The following is a 25,820-nucleotide window of genomic DNA, read 5'->3' on the forward strand; positions in this document are numbered from 1 at the left end:
AGCTTGATTGTCATTGATCCCAGCTGTGCATGCTGACGCCACCAACTCATTGGCATTTCATTTGCCCGTTATTCTTTCAGATGATTGGATTCTGACGAAATCACCCACAGTGGAAGTTTCCACACAGCATTTCCATTTCCCCCCTCGGGAATGAGGGTTACTTTAGTAACCTTTGCATTCCCAATATAATTGCAAAACAAAAATAAAGTCGGTAACACCAAAGATAATTAAAAATATATATATATTTACTTAAAAAATCTAAAGACAACAAACCTGTCTAATGAGTTGTCCGATTAATAAATATACTTAAATGAAAGCAATGTAAGAAGTAGCTTTTGTAGCTTTAATGTAACAATGTAGCTTTTGAGTACAGTTAAAGATAACAACAATTTAATTGAATACACAGTCTTATTTTGGAAATCCTCAAAGAAGTTTTGAACACATTTTACTTGCTCATTGTAGATTCTTATTTAAGGCTTAAAACGAATCAGACTCTGCATCTGAACTAATAGACAGAGAATGGAGGACACTCAAATGTAAACAAATCCCACCTGACTCCCTTAAAGGGGCAACACCTTTGTGCTTAGAATATGACAGACAGGGCCGGAGCAAGCTGAACTGCCGCTCGAGGCGAACGACGATCACACTGCCTTCAACCCGAAAGTGAAAACGGAAGTGACTGGTTGTCGCAGATGAATAACCTGTGGTTGTGCATGTTAATGCCTAAATCATTGTTTTCTGCCATTAGATAAGCACACGTCTCTATAAATAGCACCATAACGCATTGAGAGATAGGACAGAGAGCAGAGAGTTGATAGGACAGTAATTGTTGAATGGTAATTTACCCCTTATTGTCACAGTTACTACCTGTAACAGGCACATAAAGTAAATTACGGTAATTTATTCTTTGCACTATACAATTTTTTACAAATCCTACTCCTTTTACAGTAGAATACTGTTTCCTTTTATTACCGCAAAATGCTGGCTAGTTTAAAGTTATTTACAGCATAATCTACAGCAAGAGTTAACAGTGTACAAATCCACATAAATCTCAACACATGCATTATAAATTATAGAATATTAAATTGTATTCATTCATTGATTTTTTTTCCGGCTTAGTCCCTTATTAATCTGGGGTCACCACAGCGGAATGAATCGCCGTCTTATCCAGCATATATTTTAGGCAGGGGATGCCCTTCCACCGGGAAACACCCATACACTCTTGCATTCACACACATACACTACAGACAATTTAGCTTAACCCACGCCAACACGGGGAGAACATGCAAACTCCACACAGAAATACCAACTGACTCAGCTGGGGCTCGAACCAGTGATCTTCTTGCTGTGAGGCGATTGTGCTACCCACTGCACCACCATGCAGCCCTAACTTATATTCCTAATTATTGAAATCAGAGTCAAGCAAACATTTTAATCAATATTATTTATTATTTACATTATATGTCATACATTGGCGTCTGTCTTAAGCTTGTGCAATTTTTGGAGAAATAAAATCTGCTTTAGTTGAAAAATTTATTTTATACGCAAAATATCTGAATAATAATTTTTTTAATGTATAATTACTCTGCGTCTGGATGTATACCTTATATTATCATGAACTAAATTCTCAATTCATTTCTTTTCTCACACACATGGAATTGTCTTGATAAATGATAAATGTTCTTTTAAAGTAGAAATATTTCCTTATTCTGTGAAATATATGTTAATCTGCTTATCTGAATTGATTTTTAGAGAACTGTTTCATTTATGTACCACATTTAAGGCAAGTACACTTCAAGTAACAGTAATTAAATCGCCTAAAATGAAAAGTAATCCCTTACTTTACTTTGTCAGTGGGAAAATAATTTAATTACAGTTAGTAACTAATTACACCCAAGACTATATCAAACTCTCAAGGGGTTCCAAATCTTCACAAGTTTCTTTTTTCTACACAAAACTACACAATATCGAAACACAAAAAAAGATATTTTGAAAAATGTTGAAACTTAAACCTATAACCATTGACTTCCATAGTATTTGTTTTTTCTACGATGGAAGTCCAACGTTTTTCAAAGTAACTGAAGAAGCTGAAACATGTTTGCAATAATGAAGAGAGAGTAAATGATGACTGTTTTGAGTGAACTATCCCTTTAAAGTACACTGTAAAAAATAAATCCGTAAAATTTACGGTAAAAAAATGGCAGCTGTGGTTGCCAGTACTTTACTGTTAAAAATACTGTATAAACCGTAAAAGTGATTCCTTATTTTTACAGTAAACTACTGTATTTCATTAATATATAGATGTAGCATGTCTGTATTTTGAATTACTTACATCTACACATCTTTTGTTACACAGTTAGACACGTTAACACAGCCATATGCAAGTGGTGATGAGAAAGTTACATTATGAACTGACGCTCATCACTAACAACTTTTCCCACAAGCAGAGAAGTGTATCAGTGTCATTCACACAGCTACTAAACACCAGTATGGTAACATGCATATAATTAAAGTCATGAAATAAACATTGTTTATCAACATGTACTGTAATATAAATATGTAATATAAAGATGTAATATAAACCTCTAATGTACAAAACTGATGGGGAAACAACTAAAAGATCCATATTAATGTCAACAATAAGATTAAAAAGGGATGTGCCATGCAGGGAATTCTTGGAAAGTCAATTTACAGTTATTCGCCGTATATATTAAGGAAACATACTGTTAACCAGGTTATGGATTTTTACTGTAGCATTTTTACAGTTTTCTTACTGTTGATATCATGGACATTTTTACAGTGTAGCTGCTGAGACGCTAAAAAGAAAATTTTGAAAAGTTCCAACATCTAAAATATGATTTTGGCTTTTTGCTGAATGGTGCAGTCTGAATTAGGGCTGTACCATTTTGGAAAAATCAGATGCGATATTCTGATTTGCCACAATATACAGTTGAAGTCAGAATTATTAGTCCCCCTTTTAATTTTTGTTTCTTTTTTTAAATATTTCCCAAATGATGTTTAACAGAGCAAGGAAATTTTCACAGTATGTCTGATCATATTTTTTTGAAGAGATTTTGGCTAGAATAAAACAGTTTGGAATTTTTAAACACCATTTCAAGGTCAATATTATTAGCCCCTTTAAGCTATATTTTTTCCTGATAGTCTACAGAACAAACCATTGTTATACAATAACTTGCCTAATTACCCTAACCTGCCTAGATAACCTAATTAACCTAGTTAAGGCTTTAAATGTTACTTTAAGCTTACTTTAAGCTGTATAGAAGTGTCTAGAAAAATATCTAGTCAAATATTATTTACTGTCATCATGGCAAAGATAAAATAAATCAGTTATTAGAAATGAGTTATTAAAACTATTATGATTAGAAATGCGTTGAAAAAAATCTTCTCTCCATTAAACAGAAATTGGGGGAAAAAACAAACAGGGGGGCTAATAATTCTGACTTCAACTGTACATTGTGACTGGTGGCACGGTGGCTCAGTGGTTAGCATTGTCGCCTCACGGCAAGAAGGTCGCTGGTGCAAGTCCCAACTTGGCCAGTTGACATATCTGTGTGGAGTTTGCATATTCTCCCAGTGTTGGCGTAGGTTTTCTCCACAGTCTAAACACATGTTCTATATGTGAATTGGGTAAACAAAATTAGCCGTAGTGTGTGTGTGTGTGTGTGTGTGCGTGTGTGTGTGTGTGTGTGTGTGTGTGTGTGTGTGTGTGAGAGAGAGAGAGAAAAAGAGTGTGTATGGGTGTTTCCCAGTACTGGGTTGCAGCTGGAAGTGCATCTGCTGCGTAAAACATATGTTGGAATAGTTCATTACAGTTCATTACGCTGTTCATTACACTGTAGTAACCTCTGAAATAGAGACTAAGCTGAAGGAAAATGAATGAATTGATAAATTATTATATTGCGACATGAAAGATTTGATTAATTTGGGATGATCAAGCCTTTTTCTATGCAGTGCATCTGCATAACTTCTAACACATTACAAGCTAGTAGAGCAAGAGTAAATGTGAAATAAACAGTGTTTAATTGTTTTGTAGAGTGTCTAACAGTATTGAAGTGCAGAAATTGAACAGTCAGATGTAAAATAACATGCTCATCATTGTAAAAACCATAAAAAAATATATTTATATATTTATATATTTATATTTAATATTGTCTTTATCTTTTAATCTTTAATGAATAATATAATCTTGAGATGTGACTATTGCAGATATGGATGCTCAAATGCTATTATGTTCAACCCTAGTCTGAATGATGAACTGGAATATATATCTAAACCGAACAACTGATTATTAATATTTAATCGATGTTTAATAGAAATGTTCCACTTCCAAACCAAAACAAAGCAGCGTCACAAATATAGAGGTGGAAAGCAGATCAGGGGCAGTCTGGCAGATATGAGTGATTCATTATTGATATTTTTTAATAGCGGATTGCTTTAGGGCACTTCCTGTTTTTATTTAAATACACACCGTCAGCTTAAATTTCACAAACAGCTCAACCACATCCTGCTTCTCCACCCGTTCACCACACACACCAACCAACTAACCACCTCGAATTAATACAACCACAATCTGACTTGCTGATTAAACTCTCTGCAGGAGATATGTTTACATACGTCTATGTTTAAAGGGGTAGCTCACCTATTATTCCTCTTTATTTCTATAGCACTTCTACAATGTAGATTGTGTCAAAGCAGCCGAACATAGATTATAATAAATTGAATCCGTGTCAGTTCAGTTTTCAGAGTTGAAGTTCAGTTCAGTTCAGTGTGGTTTAATTTTCACTGCTGAAAGTCCAAACACTGAAGAGCAAATCCAACGATGCGCAGCTCCACCAGTCCCGAACCATGCAAGCCAGTGGCAGCAATGACAGCTCCATTATTATTTATTTACACTCACAACATTCAGGATTTTTTCTTTTGTTTGATTTGGCACCGCTTATTTTCCTTCCCTCGAAAAGGTTTGTTTCAATTAGCTTGCTCATTAGTTTTGCATTTATTAGACACATTTGTAAATATACTTTGGTGATTGAAAAATATTTATTTTTCTTCCCTTCATTATTGTTAATAAAGCAAACCAATTTTTGCTACATCCACTGTATGTTTCAATTTATAACAGCTAACGTCACAGGGGAATGTAAAAGTTATAGGGTTGTCATAATTATGTATAGTCCTTTTTATGGTTAGATGGAAACAAAAAAAATTTTCTTTTATTATTAATATTTATTTTGCCTATAGAGGTCACAGTGGCGCAGTGGGTAGCACTGAAAAAAATTATTCAAAGAGGATTCCTTAAACTGAACAAGAACAGCATTTTTTGCTGAATTTTGCTGCTGAGAGTGATGAAGTATTGTCATGTTTTGGACTGTCATAATTGGTCATATGAGGAAAAACAATATTGAGAGTGTCAAACTGAAGCAGGATTTCCAGGGCAAGATTTTGGATAGCATTAATGTTTGTTTTACCATTTCTGGTCAAAATTGTGATATATTAGGCTAATCTTAATTATTCCGATGATGCATATCCTTCAGCATTCTAGTAGTTCTAGATTATGTAGGACAAAACCTGCAAAAACAATAAATAATAAATAAATAAATACGCAAATAAATAAATAAATAAATGAATACGTAAATTCACAAATTCCTGCATAAATAAAACAATAAATATGCAAATAAATAAATAAATATGTACTGTATATAAATCCCCCAAAAATTCTGTATAAATAAATATTTCAATAATTAATAGTGCGTGCACATAAATAATTAAATTACACGAATATTGGGGAATAAGAAAATGGGGAGGGGGGGGGGACAAAAATGAAAAGCGTGGGGGTTTTCGTTGACAAAAGTGAAGGGGGGCCCTAATAATCTCTCTGAGGGCCCCAAAACTGCATGAGCCCTACTTGATCGTTAGAAAAAAAATTTACGTTCGTTTGTTTTTTTAAAGACCACCTTCTATATATATATATACACACAGTATATTTAATATGCTTACAGTAAAGCAATACAGTACTTTTGGTAATTACATCTGTTGAAGTAATGTTTTTTGTAGCGTAGGTCAGTATCATGAAAATACCATATATCATGAATAAAGCTTCAGCAATTAATTGCAACAAGAACATTTAACATCATCATTATCATACTGAAAACTGAGACCTAAACAAAAAAAAAAGGTTTGCTGTTTGTTTAAACTGTTTATTTAAAATGAGCTAAAACAACACAATTATTGAGTTTTTTGGGGGGGACAACTTAATTATTTTTCATTCATTATGTTGTTACAACACAAATTGATTGTGTGGAACCCAGCATTTTCTGCAGTGTGCCCTGTAAAAATGCTGGGTTCCAAAAAATCCCTTCATGTTTACGTTTTTTACAAATATAAGTGGACTAAACATAACAATTTATTTGTCCCCAAAAAACCCCTCTAGAATTGTGTTGATTCAGCTCATTTTAAGGAAGTAGTTGGAACAAGCAACAAAAATATATTAGAGTTTACATCTAATCAGTGTGTATGTGTCTGTTTCAGGCTGTGTCGTGGCCGGAGGTCAATGGTGTAGTGGTCAGATATTCAGCATGGTGTCGCAGTGAGCTGGATACCTCACACTGGAGCTGCCCTGCTATAAATGCCTCCAGAAGCTTCTGTGTGCTCTTCATCTCTGATCATCCCTGTGTCTGCAGTTTAACAGCCATCAACTCTGCTGGAGCTTCACCAGCGGCTTACATCTCCATCTTTGCAAACACACATGCAGGTACAAACACCACTGCTGCTCTAATACCTGCTCACTACACTACACAACTCATGTTAGAATATCTATAGAATGCAGTGAGGACATTATCATTTATCAAATATATCATATACTGTTGAGTGATTTAATTGTTGTGAACATTTTTGAGATATGAGACTTAAATATATTTGATATAATATAATATAATATAATGTAATATAATATAATGTAATATAATGTAATGTAATGTAATATAATATAATATAATAATTAATTAAAATAGGTATAATATAATATAATATAATATAATATAATATAATATAATATAATATAATATAATATAATATAATATAATATAATATAATATAATAATTAATTAAAATAGGTATAATATAATATAATATAATATAATATAATATAATATAATATAATATAATATAATAATTAATTAAAATAGGTATAATATAATATAATATAATATAATATAATATAATATAATATAATATAATATAATATAATATAATATAATGTAATGTAGTGTAATATAATAATTAATTAAAATTGGTATAATATAATATAATATAATATAATATAATATAATATAATATAATATAATATAATATAATAATTAAAATAGGTATAATATAATATAATATAAAATAATATAATGTAATAATATAATAATTAATTAAAATAGGTATAATATAATATAATATAATATAATATAATATAATATAATATAATATAATATAATAATATAATAATTAATTAAAATAGGTATAATATAATATAATATAATATAATATAATATAATATAATATAATATAATATAATAATATAATAATTAATTAAAATAGGTATAATATAATATAATATAATATAATATAATATAATATAATAATATAATAATTAATTAAAATAGGTATAATATAATATAATATAATATAATATAATATAATATAATATAATATAATAATATAATAATTAATTAAAATAGGTATAATATAATATAATATAATATAATATAATAATATAATAATTAATTAAAATAGGTATAATATAATATAATATAATATAATATAATATAATATAATATAATAATTAATTAAAATAGGTATAATATAATATAATATAAAATAATATAATGTAATGTAATGTAATATAATATAATAATTAATTAAAATAGGTATAATATAATATAATATAATATAATATAATATAATATAATATAATATAATATAATATAATAATATAATAATTAATTAAAATAGGTATAATATAATATAATATAATATAATATAATATAATATAATATAATGTAATGTAGTGTAATATAATAATTAATTAAAATTGGTATAATATAATATAATATAATATAATATAATATAATATAATATAATATAATATAATATAATATAATATAATAATTAATTAAAATAGGTATAATATAATATAATATAATATAATATAATATAATATAATATGATATAATATAATATAATATAATATAATATAATATAATATAATATAATAATTAATTAAAATAGGTATAATATAATATAATATAAAATAATATAATGTAATGTAATGTAATATAATAATTAATTAAAATAGGTATAATATAATATAATATAATATAATATAATATAATAATATAATAATTAATTAAAATAGGTATAATATAATATAATATAAAATAATATAATGTAATGTAATATAATATAATAATTAATTAAAATAGGTATAATATAATATAATATAATATAATATAATATAATATAATATAATATAATAATATAATAATTAATTAAAATAGGTATAATATAATATAATATAATATAATATAATATAATATAATATAATATAATATAATATAATGTAATGTAGTGTAATATAATAATTAATTAAAATTGGTATAATATAATATAATATAATATAATATAATATAATATAATATAATATAATATAATATAATATAATAATTAAAATAGGTATAATATAATATAATATAATATAATATAATATAATATAATATAATATAATAATATAATAATTAATTAAAATAGGTATAATATAATATAATATAATATAATATAATATAATATAATATAATATAATATAATATAATGTAATGTAGTGTAATATAATAATTAATTAAAATTGGTATAATATAATATAATATAATATAATATAATATAATATAATATAATGTAATGTAGTGTAATATAATAATTAATTAAAATTGGTATAATATAATATAATATAATATAATATAATATAATATAATATAATATAATATAATATAATATAATATAATATAATATAATAATTAATTAAAATAGGTATAATATAATATAATATAATATAATATAATAATTAATTAAAATAGTTATAATATAATATAATAATTAATTAATTAATATAGTTATAATTTAATATAACATAACATAATATAACAACATAACAAAACATAATATAATATAATATAATATAATATAATATAATATAATATAATATAATATAATATAATATAATATAATATAATATAACATAACATAGTTATTAATTGGAATAATTATAGCTCTTAGTTTTTGTGATTTTATTATAAGTTTTTGTATTCGCTGTTTTGAGTCTGTTGGGTTTAATTTGGGTTAAAAAAAGTCTAATCATGGCACAGTACCTTTCATCTGTAAAACAAATCTTAAAGTAGTCTTTACCACAATAATTACTTAAAATATTTTTTAAAATTTTGTACTATACCCCAAAAAACAACTATAGATTCTGAAAATGCTGCATTATTTCAACAAATTGGGACATATATGACCTAACCCAACCATTGTTTTATACAATCAGTACAGATTTAGTTTGAAAAAACCCAGCATTTTTAGAGTGTAAACGTCATGTACAATGACAAAAAAGACAAAATGCTTTTTACAATCTACAAAAAAAGGTCAGGATTTCACCAAAAAATGAAAACCAATCAGCTTTAGTCCTGAATACAGTGATGTTTTTGGGAAATAATGCACAAACATTCATAAATACAGCATAATTTTCAGGAACCCTGCATTATTTATCCTAAACCATCTCTCATTTCCTGTCCTAGATGAGCTCCCGCCACCTCAAAACATCAGCGTCACCTCATTGGACGACACTCGGCTTAAGGTGGAATGGACATCGACTTTCAACCAATCAGAGAGCGGCTTCGTGCTGCAGTGGACATCTGTGCCTCACAGTGGACCGAGTGATCTGTACTGGGAACAGTTTAATGAAACTGCAAGAAGTTTTATAGTTACAGGTCTGAAAAACAAACACTTCTATTATAAATTTTAATATTTTAAACATACCAATTTTGTGTTCTTATATATATATACTGTATATGTAGAACAGCAGAAACTGTTGCTCATTCACAAACATCACTTTAGAGCTAGTATTAAAACGATTCTCTAGCTTAATGTCTAAGGTGATGACAAAACAGGTGATTTTGCTCACATTTTAAGATTATAAGGCTGAACAACATGAAATGCCATCAGTCTACAGAGATTTCTCTGTATTTCTCTGTTGCAGTGGGCATATCACAATAATTAACCCTGAAAAAGCCAAAGCAACGCAAACACTAGCAGACTGCTGTTGTGTTTGCGATGAGGAAAAACGCTAAACACTTGTGGGCATTTCTTCTTCCTTTCTTTTTACTGAACTAGTCTGCAGTAGCAAAAACAGGAGATTCATTAGAAGCAAAAAGATGGCCAACCAAAAAGTAACTCAGGGTCATACAAAGAGTGGTCAACACAAAATACATATATTCCAGATATGTGAGTCCAATCTCACACTAAATACAATACAATTATTATGGTATAAATACAGAACTACAACAAAGAAAGAGATCAACTTGAAATGTCACTTAGCAGTTTAATAATGTTTTGTAAAAAAAAAAAAAAGCTGAAAAATCACATGTACAGAAGTATTCACAGCCTTTGGCGTGAAGCTCTAAATTGAGCTCAGGAACATCTGTTTTCACTGATCATTCTTGAGATGTTTCAGCAGCTTAATTGGAGTTCACCTGTGGTAAATTCAGTTGATTGGACATGATTTGAAAAGGCATACACCTGTCTATTTAAGGTCCCAGGGTTGACAGTGCATGAAGACAAAGGAATTGTCTGTAGACCTCCGAGACAGGATTGTCTCGAGGCACAAAGCTGGAGAAGGTTACAGAAACATTTCTGCTGCTCTGAAAGTTCGAATGATCACAGTGACCTCCATCATCCGTAAGTAGAAGATGTTTGGAACCACCAGGACTCTTTCTAGAGCTGGCCGGCCATCTAAGCTGAGTGATTTGAGGAGAAGGGCCTTAGTCAGGGAGGTGATCAATAACCCGATGGTCACTCTGCCTGAGCTCCAGCATTCTTCTGTGGAGAGAGGAGAACCTTACAGAAGGACAGCCATCTGTTCAGCAATCCACTAATCAGGCCTGTTTGGTAGAGTGGCCAGACGGAATCTACTCCCTGACTGGAATTTGCCAAAAGGCATCTGAAGGACTCTCAGACCATAAGAAACTAAATCCTCTGGTCTGATGAGACTAAAATTGAACTCTTTGGAGTGAATGCCAGGTGTTACGTTTGGAGAAAACCAGGCAGCGCTCATCACCGGGTTAATACCATCCCTACAGTGAAGCATGGTGGTGGCAGCATCATGCTGTGGGGATGTTTTTCAGCAGCAGGAACTGGAAGACTAGTCAGGATAGAGGGAAAGATGAATGCAGCAATGTACAGAGACATCCTGAATGAAAACCTGCTGCAGAGTGCTCTTGACCTCAGACTGGGGCGACGGTTCATCTTCCAGCAGGACACTGACCCAAAGCACACTGCCAAAATATCAATAGAGTGGCTTCACAACAACTCTGTGAATGTCCTTGAGTGGCCTAGCCAGAGCCCAGAGCTAACTCCTATTGAACATCTCTGGAGAGATCTGAAAATGGCTGTACACCATCGCTTCCCATCCAACCTGATAAAGCTTGAGAGGTACTGCAAAGAGGAATAGGCAAAAATTCCCAAAGACAGGTGTGCCAAGCTTGTGGCATCATATTCAAAAAGACTTGAGGCTGTAATTGCTGCCAAAGGTGCATCAACAAAGTATTGAGCAAAGGCTGTGAATACTGATGTACATGTGATTTTTCAGCTTTTTTATTTTTAATAAATTTGCAACAATTTAAAAAACTCTTTGTTCACATTGTCATTATGGGGTATTGTGTTTAGAATTTTGAGGAAATAAATGACTTTAATCCAATTTGGAATAAGGCTGTAACATAAAAAAATGTGGAAAAAGTAAAGCGATATGAATACTTTCTGGATGCTCTCTCTCTCTCTCTCTCTCTCTCTCTCTCTCTCTCTCTCTCTCTCTCTCTCTCTCTCTCTCTCTCTCTCTCTCTCTCTCTCTCTCTCTCTCTCTATATATATATATATATATATATATATATATATATATATATATATATATATATATATATATGTATATAAAATCTCTGAACAGTTTGTTTGTGTGTGTGCGCTTTAGGTCTTCTGTCAGGAGTGCCATATGATCTATCAGTTGTGAGTCTGTTTGGACAACAGACCGGAGGTGAAATATCAGCCATCGCTTTCACACAGGAAGCAGGTCAGAAATTACACTGAAATTGTCCATTTCTTTAAAACTGAAACTGTGGCATCGCTGCAGTAATCTTCATAGAATCATACAGTACACCAGGTTTTATTTCATCCTGAAAGTTGGTTAATGTAAGGTTTTAAATCCAGTCCAAATGTCCTTTTTTTCTGGGTGTCAAATTTTTATTTTGACTATACCATATTTAATGTATGTCATTTATTTCAAATCTGTTGTCATTTTAGTTTATATTATTTTCAAAAATAAAATATTGATAATAATAATAACTTACGTACACTCACCGGCCACTTTATTAGGAACACCTGTCCAACTTCTCGTTAACACAAATTTCTAAACAGCCAATCACATGGCAGCAACTCAATGCACTTAGCCATGTAGACATGGTCAAGACGATCTGCTGCAGTTCAAACCGAGCATCAGAATGGGGAAGAAAGGGGATTTAAGTGACTTTGAATGTGGCATGGTTGTTGGTGCCAGACGGGCTGGTCTGAGTATTTCATAAACTACTGATCTACTGGGATTTTCATGCACAACCATCTCTAGGGTTTACAGAGAATGGTCTGAAAAAGAGAAAATATTCAGTGAGCGGCAGTTCTGTGAGCGCAAATGCCTTGTTGATGCCAGAGGTCAGAGGAGAATGGCCAGACTGGTCAAGAGGCTATCGAGAGGCTACAACTGAGGCTCACACAGGCTCACCAAAATTTGACAATGGAAGATTGGAAAAACGTTGCCTGGTCTGACGAGTCTCGATTTCTGTTGTGACATTCAGATGGTAGAGTCAGAATTTGGCATCAACAACATGAAAGCATGGATCCATCCTGCCTTGTATCAACAGTTCAGGCCGGTGGTGGTGGTGTAATAATGTGGGGGATATTGTCTTGGCACACTTTAGGTCCATTAGTACCAATTGAGCATTGTGTAGTAATAATAAAATAGTAAAATATATAATTAATGAAATAAATAGTACACAAACTTGTATTTTACATTATATATATTTTACTTTTAAATTTTACCTTTACTTTTACTCTATATGTATGTATGTATGTATGTATGTATGTATGTATGTATGTATGTATGTATGTATGTATGTACATATGCATTATTGTTGTTGTTATTAATATTAACTTCTTACCAATTATACCTACAAATGAATATTTTTATCTACTATGAATATAAGGGTCTACCAGTTTCCAACATTCTTTAAAATATATTTTTGAAAACAAAGAGAAACTCAAAAGCTTGGAAACACTTGAGGATGAGTAAATGGTGTTTTTTATTTAGTGGTGAATTAGAGAAATAAAGGGCCAGACTGTAAATGTGATTGACTGATGAATGTGTTGTGTTTCAGCGCCCTCTGTTGGCCCACAGCTGAAAGTGCTGAAAATCTCCAGCAGCTCTGTTTCTCTCAAATGGGATCCTGTTCCTTTAGAGAAACTTCACGGCTTCATTCGGCACTACAGCGTCCTGTGGAGTATAAACGGAAAAGACAAAAGTAAGATGCTTCATTCTGCAATATAAGATGCTTTATTCTGCTTGATAGCCAAATAGCAAATGTTAGAGCTGCACAATTTCAGAAAAATTATTTATTTTCTGCAGTAAATATTGCGATATGAAAAAAATTTTATCAGATGACTTTAATAGCTCTATTTACAATAAAATCATTAGTTTAGATTACGATAGAATAGAATAGAATAGAATAGAACAGAATAAAATAGAATATAAAAGAATGAAATTAAATTAAATAGAATAGAATAGAATTAAATAGAATAGAATGACATGAAATTAAATTAAATGGACTAGAATAGAATGGAATAGAATAAAACAGAATAGAAAAGAATGAAATGAAATAGAATAAAATGGAATGGAATAGAAAAGAATGAAATTAAATAGAATGAAATAGAATAGAATGAAATAGAATAGAATAAAATAAAACAGAATAGAATAGAATTAAACGAAATAGAATAGAATGAAATAGACTAGAATAAAACAATAGAATAGAGTAGAATAAAATGAAACAGAATAGAATGTAATAGAATAGAATAAAACCATAGAACAGAATGGAATGAAATAAAATAGAATGAAAAAGAATAGAATGAAATAGAATAGAATTGAATTAAACAATGGAATTCAATGGAATTAAATAGAATGTAAGAAAATTAAATAGAAAAGAATAAAATAGAATAGAATGGAATAGAATAAAAATATAATAGAATGGAATAAAATAAAATAGAATTGAATAGAATGTTACAGAATAAACAGAATAGAATTGAATGAAATAGAATAGAATTTAACAATAGAATGAATGAAATAGAATTAAATAGAATGGAATGAAACATAATAGAAAGAATGAAATAGAATAGAATTAAACAAAAGAATGGAATGAAATAAAATGAATTGAATAGAATAGAATGAAATAGAATAGAATAGAATGAATTACAATAGAATAGAATAGTATAGAATAGAATAGAAATAAACAATAGGATAGAATGGAATGAAATAGAATAGAACAAAACAATACAATAGAATGGAGTGAAATAGAATAGAATAATACAGAATAAAATAGAATAAAACAGAATAGAATGAAATAGAATAGAATACAATAGAATGAAATAGACTAGTATAAAATAATAGAATTCAATAGAATAGAATGGAATAGAATAGAGTAAAACCATAGAATAGAATGGAATGAAATAGAATAGAATAGAAAGAAATAGAATAAAATAAAACAATAGAATAGAATAGAATAGAATAGAATAGAATAGAATAGAAAATAATAGAATAGTGCATGCATAAATTTGACAACCTCTGGCCGTTAAAATTTTAAATCCTTCATTTTCAAAGTGCACATACAGTTGAAGTCAGAATTATTAGCCCCTCTGAGTTATTAGCTCCCCTGTTATTTTTTCCCTAATTTCTGTTTAATGGAGAGAAGAGCTTTTTAACACATTTCTAAACATAATAGTTTTAATAACTCATTTCTAATAACTGATTTATTTGATCTTTGCCATGATGACAGTAAATAATATTAGACTAGATATTTTTCAAGACACTTCTATACAGCTTAAAATGACATTTAAATGACTGGGTTAATAAGGTTAACTAGGCAGGTTAGGGTAATTAGGCAAGTTACTGTATAATGATTGTTTGTTCTGTAGACTATCAAAAAAATATATAGCTTAAAGGGGCCAATAAGTTCTTAAAAAATCTAAAACTGCTTTTATTCTAGCCGAAATCAAACAAATAATTTAGTAAATATTTAAAAAAGAAAAAAAAAATCAAGGTGGGGCTAATAATTCTGACTTCAACTGTATATTTTCTGGCTCCATTGTAAATAATAGTACATGATATATATAATGTTAGCTTTTTTTTGTTTAAAACTTCTGGCTGTGTCTAAATATAAAGTTGAAGACAGAATTAATAGTCAGTGAAAATTGTGCTATTTTTCAATCATTTCCCAAGCGCTGTTTAAAGGAGAGAAGATGCTTTCTCCAGACAAACCCTCCAGAAGAAAAATATCTCCTTGTTCTGCTAAATTAAATGGCACTTAGTGAAATATTTGAAAAAGAATTTAAATTACAAAGCAGGGCTAATAATGTAGTATTCAACTGTGTGTGTGTGTGTGCGTGTGCGCGTGTGTGTGTGTGTGTGTGTGTGTGTGTGTGTGTGTGTGTGTGTGTGTGTGTGTGTGTGTGTGTGTGTGTGTGTGTGTAGATGAGCAGGTGGGCGCTGGTGTTTGTCAGATGTCTCTGGATGGTCTGACTGCAGGAGTGTATAATATCAGTGTAAAAGCTCACACTGCAGCAGGGGGCGCTGTCGGGCCGTGGCAGATGGTGGCAGTTGGTAAAACAACTGCATTTTACTTTCTGAAACATTTATCCCCGTATAAACACAATGTTTACTTTAAATGTGTGTGTGTTCCGTTCACAGGGCTTGAGGATGTACAAGTGATTCCCATTCTGCTGTGTGCGCTTTTGCTGACTTCTCTGATACTAATAATCGCCGTCTGCATGAGGGTCAAGTAAGAGAGCACAATACACTTGCCTGATATTCATTCATTCATTTTCTTTACAGCTTAGTCCCTTTATTAATCAGGGGTCACCACAGCGGAATGAACCGCCAACTTATCCAGCACTTGTTTTACACAGCGTTCCAGCCACAACCCAACACTAGGAAACACCCACACACTCTCATTCACACACATACACTACGGCCAATATAGCTTATTCAATTCACCTGTACTGCATGTGTTTGGACTGTGGGGGAAACCGGAGCACCCGGAGGAAACCCACGCCAACACAGGGAGAACATGCAAGCTCCACACAGAAATGCCAACTGACCTAGCTGAGGCCCGAACCAGCGACCTTCTTGCTGTGAGGTGATAGTACTACCCACTACACCACCGTGATGCCCAGCACTTTCCTGATATTATATTATTATTATTGTTATTATTATTATTATTATTATTATTATTATTATTATTATTATTATTATTATTATTGGCTCTAATGGCAATATAAAATTATTGAAATTATTGAAATTACAATTATTTAGCACAGTGCCGTTTAATTGAGAGAATATTTCTTCAACACCGTTTTAAACATAATAGTTATATTAACTAATTTTAAATAACTACTTTCTTTTGTTTATAATAACTAATTTCTTTTAATATTTCATCCATTATTTTTCAAGATACTAGTATTCAGATTATATTGTTATATTGTTAATTAGGCAAGACATTTCTTAGGGGGGCTAATAATATTGACCCTAAAAATAGTTATTTAAAAAAATAACTAAATAAAACTGCTTTTATTCCAGCCAAACTAAAAGAAATCAGACTTTCGAATCAGTATTTTTCAATCAGGAAAACATGACAAACTTTTTTTTTTTTTTTCATTTTTGCATTGCATTATGTTTTCCAAAAAAAAATAATAATAAGTTGGGACAGTCTGGAAAACACAAATAAAAAAAAGAAAGAAGTGATTTCCAAATTGACTTTGACTTGTATTTCATTGCAGACAATATAAACAAAAATATTTCATGTTATGTCTGGCTAACTTTCTGTCATTTGTAAATATGCATCCTTTCCTATCATTTAGATCTGCAACACATTCCAAAAAAAGTTGGGTCAGGAGCAATTTAAGGCTAGTAATCAGGTAAATTGGTTAAATAATGATGTGATTTGAAACAGGTGATGTCAACAGGTGATTGTAATTATGGTACAAAAGCAGCATCCAACACAGGTCTAGTCCTTTAGGAGCAAAGATGGGCTGATGATCACCAGTTTGCAGTACATACATGAGAAAATTATTGAAATGTTTAAAAACAATGTTCCTCAAAGAAAGATAGGAAGACATTTGGATATTTCACCTTCAACAGTGCAGAAAGTCATTAAAAGATTCAAGGAATCTGGAGGAATTTCAGTGCATAAAGGACAAGGTTATAAGCCAAAGCTGAACTGTATCAAGAATCCTCATTCATTTATGAGTGATATCACCACATAAGCTCAAGACTACTTTGGCAAACCTTTGTCAAGTACCACAATATGTAGTTACATCCACAAATGCCAATGAAAACTGTACTGTGCCAAAAGGAGGCTCTATGTTAACAGTGTCCAGAAGTGCTGTCGACTTGTCTGGGCTTGAAGGCATCTGGGTTGGATCATCACACAGTGGAAACATGTACTGTGGTCAGATGAATCAGTATTTCAGGTATTTTTTGGAAGAAATGTATACCGTGTGCTCAGAATCATCCAGAGTGTTATAGTCCAGGGTCTGTTATGGTATGGGGTTGTGTTGTTTCCCTTGGCAAAGGTAACTTACACTTCTGTGATGGCAGCATTAGTGCTGAAAAGCACATAGAGATTTTGGAGCACAATATGCTGCCTTATTTCCAGTGACGCCCATTCATATTTCATCAAGACTATGCAAAACCACATTCTGCACACATTACAATGTCCTGGCTGAGGAGGAAGAGGATGCAGGTACTCGACTGGCCTGCCTGCCATCCCGACCTGTCTCCAATAGAGAATGTGCGGTGCATTTTGAAGCTTAAAATGTGACAATGAAGAGCCCCGATTGTTGGCCACCTTAAGACTTGTTTGCAACAAGAATGGGACAAAATCACACCTGAAACTCTTCATCACTTGGTGTCTTCAGTCCCTAAATGTCTTTTAAGTGTTGTGAAATGGAATGGCAACATTACAAAGTGCTAAATGCTTTACTGTTACAGCTTATATTATAAAACAATAGAATAGAATAGAATAGAATGAAATATAATAGAATAAAACCATAGAATAGAATGGAATGAAATAAAATAGAATTAAATAGAATAGAATGAAATAGAATTGAATGGAATTAAATAGAATGGAATAGAATGAAATAGAAAAGAATAAAATAGAATGGAATAGAATGAAAAATAGAATAGAATGAATCAAATAGAATTAAATAGAATGTTACAGAATAAAATAGAATAAACAGATTAGAATAGAATGAAGTAGAATAGAATTAAACAATAGAATGAATGAAATAGAATTGAATAGAATAGAATGAAATATAATAGAAAGAATAAAATAAAATAGAATTAAACAAAAGAATGGAATGAAATAGAATGGATTGAATAGAATAGAATGAAATTAAATAGATTAGAATAGAATGAATTAGAATAGAATAGAAATAAACAATAGGATAGAATGGATTGAAATAGAATATAATGGAATGAAATAGAATAGAATAAAATAGAATGGAATGAAGTAGAATAGAACAATACAAAACAATAGAATGGAATGAAATGGAATAGAATAATACAGAAAAACATGAGGAGCACATTAAAAAACATGAGGAGCACATTAAATAATGTTTGTTGTATTGTCTGCAATGAAATGCAAGTCAAGGTTAATTTAGAAATCAATACTTTCTTTTTTTATGATTTGGGGTTGTGTGTATATATATATAATTTGACAACATTAGTGTGCTGCGTACTTACTATTCTTATGGTTTTTTTAGGATTAAACAGTGTTTGTGTCCGACTGTACCAGACCCTTCAAAAAGCAGCGTGTCCACCTGGTCTAACAGAAAACCATCTCAGGTATGAAAACAATGAGCACTGATTCTGATAAAACCCACATGTTGACTGGAAGAAATTTATACATCTCATAATCTATAAACAGTACAGTGGACAACAATGTCTAAAAAGAGCAGTTAATAATATAATACACAGTAATGAAAACAAATGTAAATGCTGAAAACTGAATATTATTATTTATATATTACATATTTGGACAAAATGCATTTAGCAGACACTTTTATTTGTAGTGACTTACATGCTCTTGTATATTAATAAAGATAATAAAAATTATTAACCATTTATCATATTAGGTGTATTTATCATTACATATACAATCTGTAAATGTATTAATAATAAATGGATAGTGTAAAGATGTATTATAAAAGTATTATTATTATTAATTATAATAATATAATGATTACTATAATAATTCTACTGCTGTTAATGAAGTAATTGTTTGCATAATGCATCATAAATTTGGAAATGTATTATCATTAATAAATGGATTGTGTAAAAACTATTTATGTATTTTTAAATATTATTATTATTATTATTATTATTATTATTATATTTTTACCAATATAATGATAGTCTATTTTAATAATTCTACTAATAATAAATTATGTAAATATTTACTTCATGTGTTATTAATAACAATGTATTGAGTAAATAATTATTATTAAAATGTGTAAATGTGTATTATTAATAATATAATTGTAATTACAATAATAATCCTAATGCTATTAATGAATTGTGTAAGTATTTGGATTGTGTAGCAAATATGTAAATGTATTATCAATAAATGTTTTGTGTAAAAATGTATTATTATTATATATTATTATTATATATTATTACTATTCTATTAATGATAAATACAATCATAATTGTTCTTATGTAATGTAAATATTTGCCCTATGTAATATGCAAATGGATTATTATTGGTTAATATGTTGTGTAAAAATGTAGTGTTGTGTAAAAATATCATTAATGTTAAATGTAATTATTATTAATAGTAATAGAATGATCTTTACAATAATAATTCTAGTACTATTAAAATATTATATAATTATTTGCGTTAAGCCAAATATTTCATATAACATAATGTAAAATGTGAAAAGATTAATATTTATAAACGTATTGTGTAAAAATGTTATCAATGTTAAATGTAATTATTAATAATAATAGAATGATAATTACGATAATAATTGAAGTACTATTATTTATGTAATTATTTGCATAATGCCAAATATCCTTAATAATATAATGAAATACAGTGCTACCAGAAAGTACTCATAGCGCTTCACCTTTTCCACATTTTTTTATGTTACAGCCTTATTCCAAAATGGATTAAATTCCTTTTATTTCCTCAAAATTCTACACACAATACTTATTATTATTAGTAGTAGTAGTAATAGAATGATAATTATGATAATAGTGTCAGTACTACTAGTTAATTATGTATCATTTGCATTATGCCAAATATTTGATATAATAAAATATAATATAATATAATATAATATAATATAATATAATATAATATAATATAATATAATATAATATAACATAATATAACATAATATAATAAAATATAATATAATATAATATAATATAATATAATATAATATAACATAATATAATGTAACATAATATAATATAATATAATATAATATAATATAATATAATATAATATAGTATAATATAATATAACATAACATAATATAATATAATATAATATAACATAATATAATATAATATAATATAATATAATATAACATAACATAACATAATATAATGTAACATAATATAATATAATATAATATAATATAATATTAAATAATATAATAAAATATAATATAACATAATATAATATAATATAACATAATATAACATAATATAACATAATATAATATAACATAAAGTAACGTAACGTAACATAACATAATAATGTAACGTAACATAATATAATATAATATAACATAACATAATATAATATTACATAATATAATATAATATAACATAATATAACATAACATAACGTAACATAATATAATATAATATAATATAATATAATATAATATAATATAATAAAATATAATATAATATAATATAATATAATATAATATAATATAATATAATAAAATATAATATAATATAATATAATATAATATAATATAATATAATATAATATAATATAAAATAATATAAAATAATACAATGCAATATAATAATATTTATATTGTAGCATATATACTGTGTGTTTTTGAGATTGAGTTTTCTCTCATATGTTCACCAGCATATGTTCCAGACCTCCTTCATGAGCTCCATCATGTCTCTTGATCAGGGCTACAGTGAAAAAGACTACGTCCCAGTCCAGGTCTTCCCCTACCACACCATTAGCCACCATGACAACAAAAACACCCAAACCAACACCTCCAACAGCTCCTCCACTATAACATACCTGGAGCCCAAACTCCAAAAAACATTCCCAGCATTTTTCCCGAACCAGAGCTACAGCATACCAGACCCGATCCTTCCTGCAGGATATAAACAAGACCCCGCCGATCTCCTGTTTGAGTCGCTCCTGGATCATCAAGACAATCATGCAAATTCATGCACCGACCATGCAGATTTATGCGGCTACATGCATGTTTCGCAGAGTTACGCACCATTCGTGACAATTGTTGATTCGTACCGGATTCTGGAGCCGCATGAGCTTCCGCAGTCTGTGCAGGTTTTATCGGATGATACCAACACATAGTTTATCTTGCCGTAAAAACAATAACAATAAGTCTTACATGACTTTAACCAGCAGGGAAGACATAAGCCCTCATATCAAACACCATCTCTGTGTGCTTTCAGATCCACAGATACACCCCGGGAGTGCATGAAGGCCCCAATTCACTCATGATGAAGCTATTTTGTGCTATTTGTTTGGGGTAAATTGAGGTTTGGAAATCTGCAGTGGTTAGCAAACATGCTGAGGACGGAGATTAGACGAATATGTAAATAATATGTGATGAAGGCTTTCCTCTCAGTAACAAAAGAAACATACGAGAAACATTTGGCAAGCTGAATATGGCAAGCTGATTTAATGTTGAGTTAAAAATAAAGTCACTAACATTTTTTAGATGCTAGTATCAGTGTGTTTGTGTATCTATAAGCTAGTGCGGTACAAAACAGTGATAAAATTCACATTTGGAAGATATGAACTTCCAAAGCTTGTCTGTCACTTTCGCCTAGTTTTTTCCACGCCACCTCATACTTCAGTTTCTCATCCAATCTTCTGACCAATCAAATGCTCTCTAGTATCTGACATGCCCTGACCCCTTGAAGATGCAACTCATTTGCTTTTCATTTGATGCGCTTGAGCTCAACCACTCCCATTGCAAAAAACAAAACGCTGTTTTTTAATAAAGGGGAGGAGCCACTCTATGTCCCGCCCTCACTTCATGTTTCAGTTGAGATTACGGCAAACGTTGTATAAAAATGCACATTTCAAAGCACTTCATGGGACCTTTAAAGGTGACATTAGATGGCCATTTTACACAAGTTGTTATGATTCGTTAGGCTTTTTATGAAAAGTGCATAACTAACCTTGGTTAAATGTTAAAAACTTATAAAACTAAGCTATAATCATGTTTATAACCTAATTTTTTAAGTTATAATTAACCTAAACATGTTGTCATGACATATTGGTCATATAGTTGTTTACAGTGCAGTATTTAACGAATACATTCTAGTAAGGAAGTAGTATCTAATCGTGGTGTAATGGATCACGAATCTCACGGTTTGGATTACATTATGGTTTTTTAGTCACGGATTATTTCGGCCAAAAAGGGGAGGAGACAAATGTCATTTGCTTTCCATTTATTACAGAAGCAGTACTGCAAGACACTTTTGGTTTTAACAAACAGAACTAAGAACCTGTAATGTTATTAATAATAAATTAAAAAAGTAATCAGCTGAATAAAAATAAATTGTAAAATATTCAGTAATGTGAAAAATGTTCTGTTACTATACTGATGCTGATAACGCAAAATTTGTACAACCCATATTTATTTTAATCCCATTTTCAATAAATGATTCAGTTATTCACTCATAAAACATGTTTCATTGCTAGATGTGTCGTTTCTGAAGAATTATTCAGTGGCATTTTTGTGATGGCTGGTTGTCGCCACCTATTGGTTAAACAATGTAATTGCTGCCTACAACTTTCATTTTTGAGCGCCAAGTTAAACGCATATGACGGTGATTTTAATCTTTACCATAAACATCAGTGGTTTTATATAATTTATAGTGTTCTCCCAGTACTTCTGTGTTATTTGACTGTTTGTAACTAACTCAAAAGACTAAAGACTGAATCTCTTTCTTGATTCTTGCGTTTTTCAAACACAGACTTGAATGAGGCGATTCAAAGGATTAATAATCATAAGTAAATCACCATCATTTATCATTTATGTTGCGTGGGTGTTGAGATCCCGATCTTTTAATGATTAATCGTGCCGCTTACACTAAATGCATTAATGCAGGCTAAACAAGTAGTGACAGAAAACACCTTTAATAACCTAAGAAACCCATCACATCCCGAATAACCCTCCACAACTTCTTCTGTCATTATATTTTACAGGAAAGCCTAAATGCTTCATACATGTGATTTGAATGGCGGGAGAGGCGATCTCTCTGTGATCGTTATGAATTTAGGATTATTCTACAAGTAAAAAAAATGTATTAATCCACGGGTCACATGTTCCGAACCGTAGGTTGTGATCTGTTCGAATCACGTATCAACCATGATCCATTACACCCGTAGTACCTAATGAATGTACTAGTATCTTCAATAGATTTGATCATGTTACGTAGAATAAATGTTAAAATGGCTTGCCATAGAAAGCAGCTGATGAAAGACATATGGATATGTTTGCACAACCTCACAACACATCAGTTTTTCTATATAGATGTACAGTATTCAACACAAGAACTATGAAAGCTGGTGTCGACTGGAATTATACCTTCAGTGCTATAATGTAGCTCTGCAGTCATGTTTTTACTTGCATCAGACCTCAATGGACTATAAGATTTTAACATTAAAGAAGCATCATACTGTACCTATTACATAATCCAAACCGACCAATGGGAGTTTAAAGGTGTTGGCCTGTCTGAGCCAACTTTTACAGAAGGTTTTCTTTGGCAAACGGACAACTTCGTTTGATCTGATTTGTTTTCAGATGACGTATTTGAACAGTTTGTTCTTCGTATTTCAGGCCTTGCGAATGGTTTAGATTTTTTTTAATGGGCAGATTCAAGAGTGTGTCGCTCTGATCAACACTTATGTATTGGCTCGCTTTTTCACAGCTGTTTTTTTTATCATATCTCACCAAGGACAACACACCAGTAATTTCCAAGTCACACCTCTCACAAAACCAGACTGCATGGGAAAAAACTTGGCAAATGGGAAAATTGCACTTGTTACATGGAAACTTGGCCAGTATCATTTCTAAGATATGACAGAATCATTTTACTGTTAACGTCATTTTGTATTGTGATATAGTTTGCCAGTACTTGGTTGGGTGCATAAAACATGCTGGAATAGTTGGCGGTTCATTCCGCTGTGGTGACCCCTGATAAATAAGCAACTAAGCATGAATGAATGAATGTATTGTGTTAGTTTTGTATTCTGCATATTTGGTGGTGTTAAGACTTTAAGTATCTGACATTAGTGATTTAAAACCCTCACCCTTGTTTTGATACATTATAAATAGTTCCTGATGGCACAAAATGTTCTGCTTTGCTGGATTAGTTATATCATTGATACTTCTTGGACTTCTAGATTGTTTAACTTAAAGGTGTAGTGTGTGTTTGACACCCAGAGGTTGAAATAGATATTGCATTCAAAACAAATTGAATCAAAACAAATGCAAGTGCAGGTTGCCAGATTGAGGACCAACCGGAGCGAGTCTGACGATCAAGCCTAAAGGCTGATTTTACCAAGTTTTAAATAAAAGCAACGTCACCCAATAAGGGAATATTTTCCATATTAAAAGGAGTTTTTGTCCTAACCAACACCTCAAATTGATATATTAGAAACGGCTTCTGTTTCTCACTGCTGAAGAACAGAAAACTGACAATGATCACCTCAGGTACACCTCATGTGCTTTATTCAGTGCTAAATGCTAATAATGTGAGTTTGAAAGCCATTTTACTTGACATTTATTGCCATAATACTGAAAGCAGCAGCAGATAGTTCACCTCAGATCTTGAAAATAAAATAAAGAGCTTGAAATTGAACTTTAGAACTAAACACACATGAGTGTACATATGATTAATATGTATTAATCAGATTATAAACCACCATTTCATGAGTGAG

At 30.2% G+C, this 25,820-nt stretch overlaps 1 protein-coding gene across 1 annotated transcript in view; it reads left to right on the forward strand.

Annotated features, from left to right (window-relative positions):
* Window positions 1-23,011, forward strand: part of LOC130237387 (interleukin-6 receptor subunit beta) — a 51,757-nt gene extending 28,746 nt beyond the window's left edge. Inside the window, exons 8-15 of the mRNA XM_056468323.1 lie at window positions 6,544-6,766; window positions 9,846-10,037; window positions 12,290-12,388; window positions 13,743-13,886; window positions 16,106-16,234; window positions 16,322-16,412; window positions 19,396-19,477; window positions 21,750-23,011. Coding sequence (XP_056324298.1) covers window positions 6,544-6,766; window positions 9,846-10,037; window positions 12,290-12,388; window positions 13,743-13,886; window positions 16,106-16,234; window positions 16,322-16,412; window positions 19,396-19,477; window positions 21,750-22,214 — 1,425 coding nt within the window. The 3' untranslated portion in view covers window positions 22,215-23,011. The remainder of the gene's footprint in view (window positions 1-6,543; window positions 6,767-9,845; window positions 10,038-12,289; window positions 12,389-13,742; window positions 13,887-16,105; window positions 16,235-16,321; window positions 16,413-19,395; window positions 19,478-21,749) is intronic.
* The last annotated feature ends 2,809 nt before the right edge of the window (window positions 23,012-25,820 follow it).

The sequence above is a fragment of the Danio aesculapii genome, chromosome 2 (assembly GCF_903798145.1).
Source record: "Danio aesculapii chromosome 2, fDanAes4.1, whole genome shotgun sequence".
Taxonomy (NCBI): Eukaryota; Metazoa; Chordata; class Actinopteri; order Cypriniformes; family Danionidae; genus Danio; species Danio aesculapii.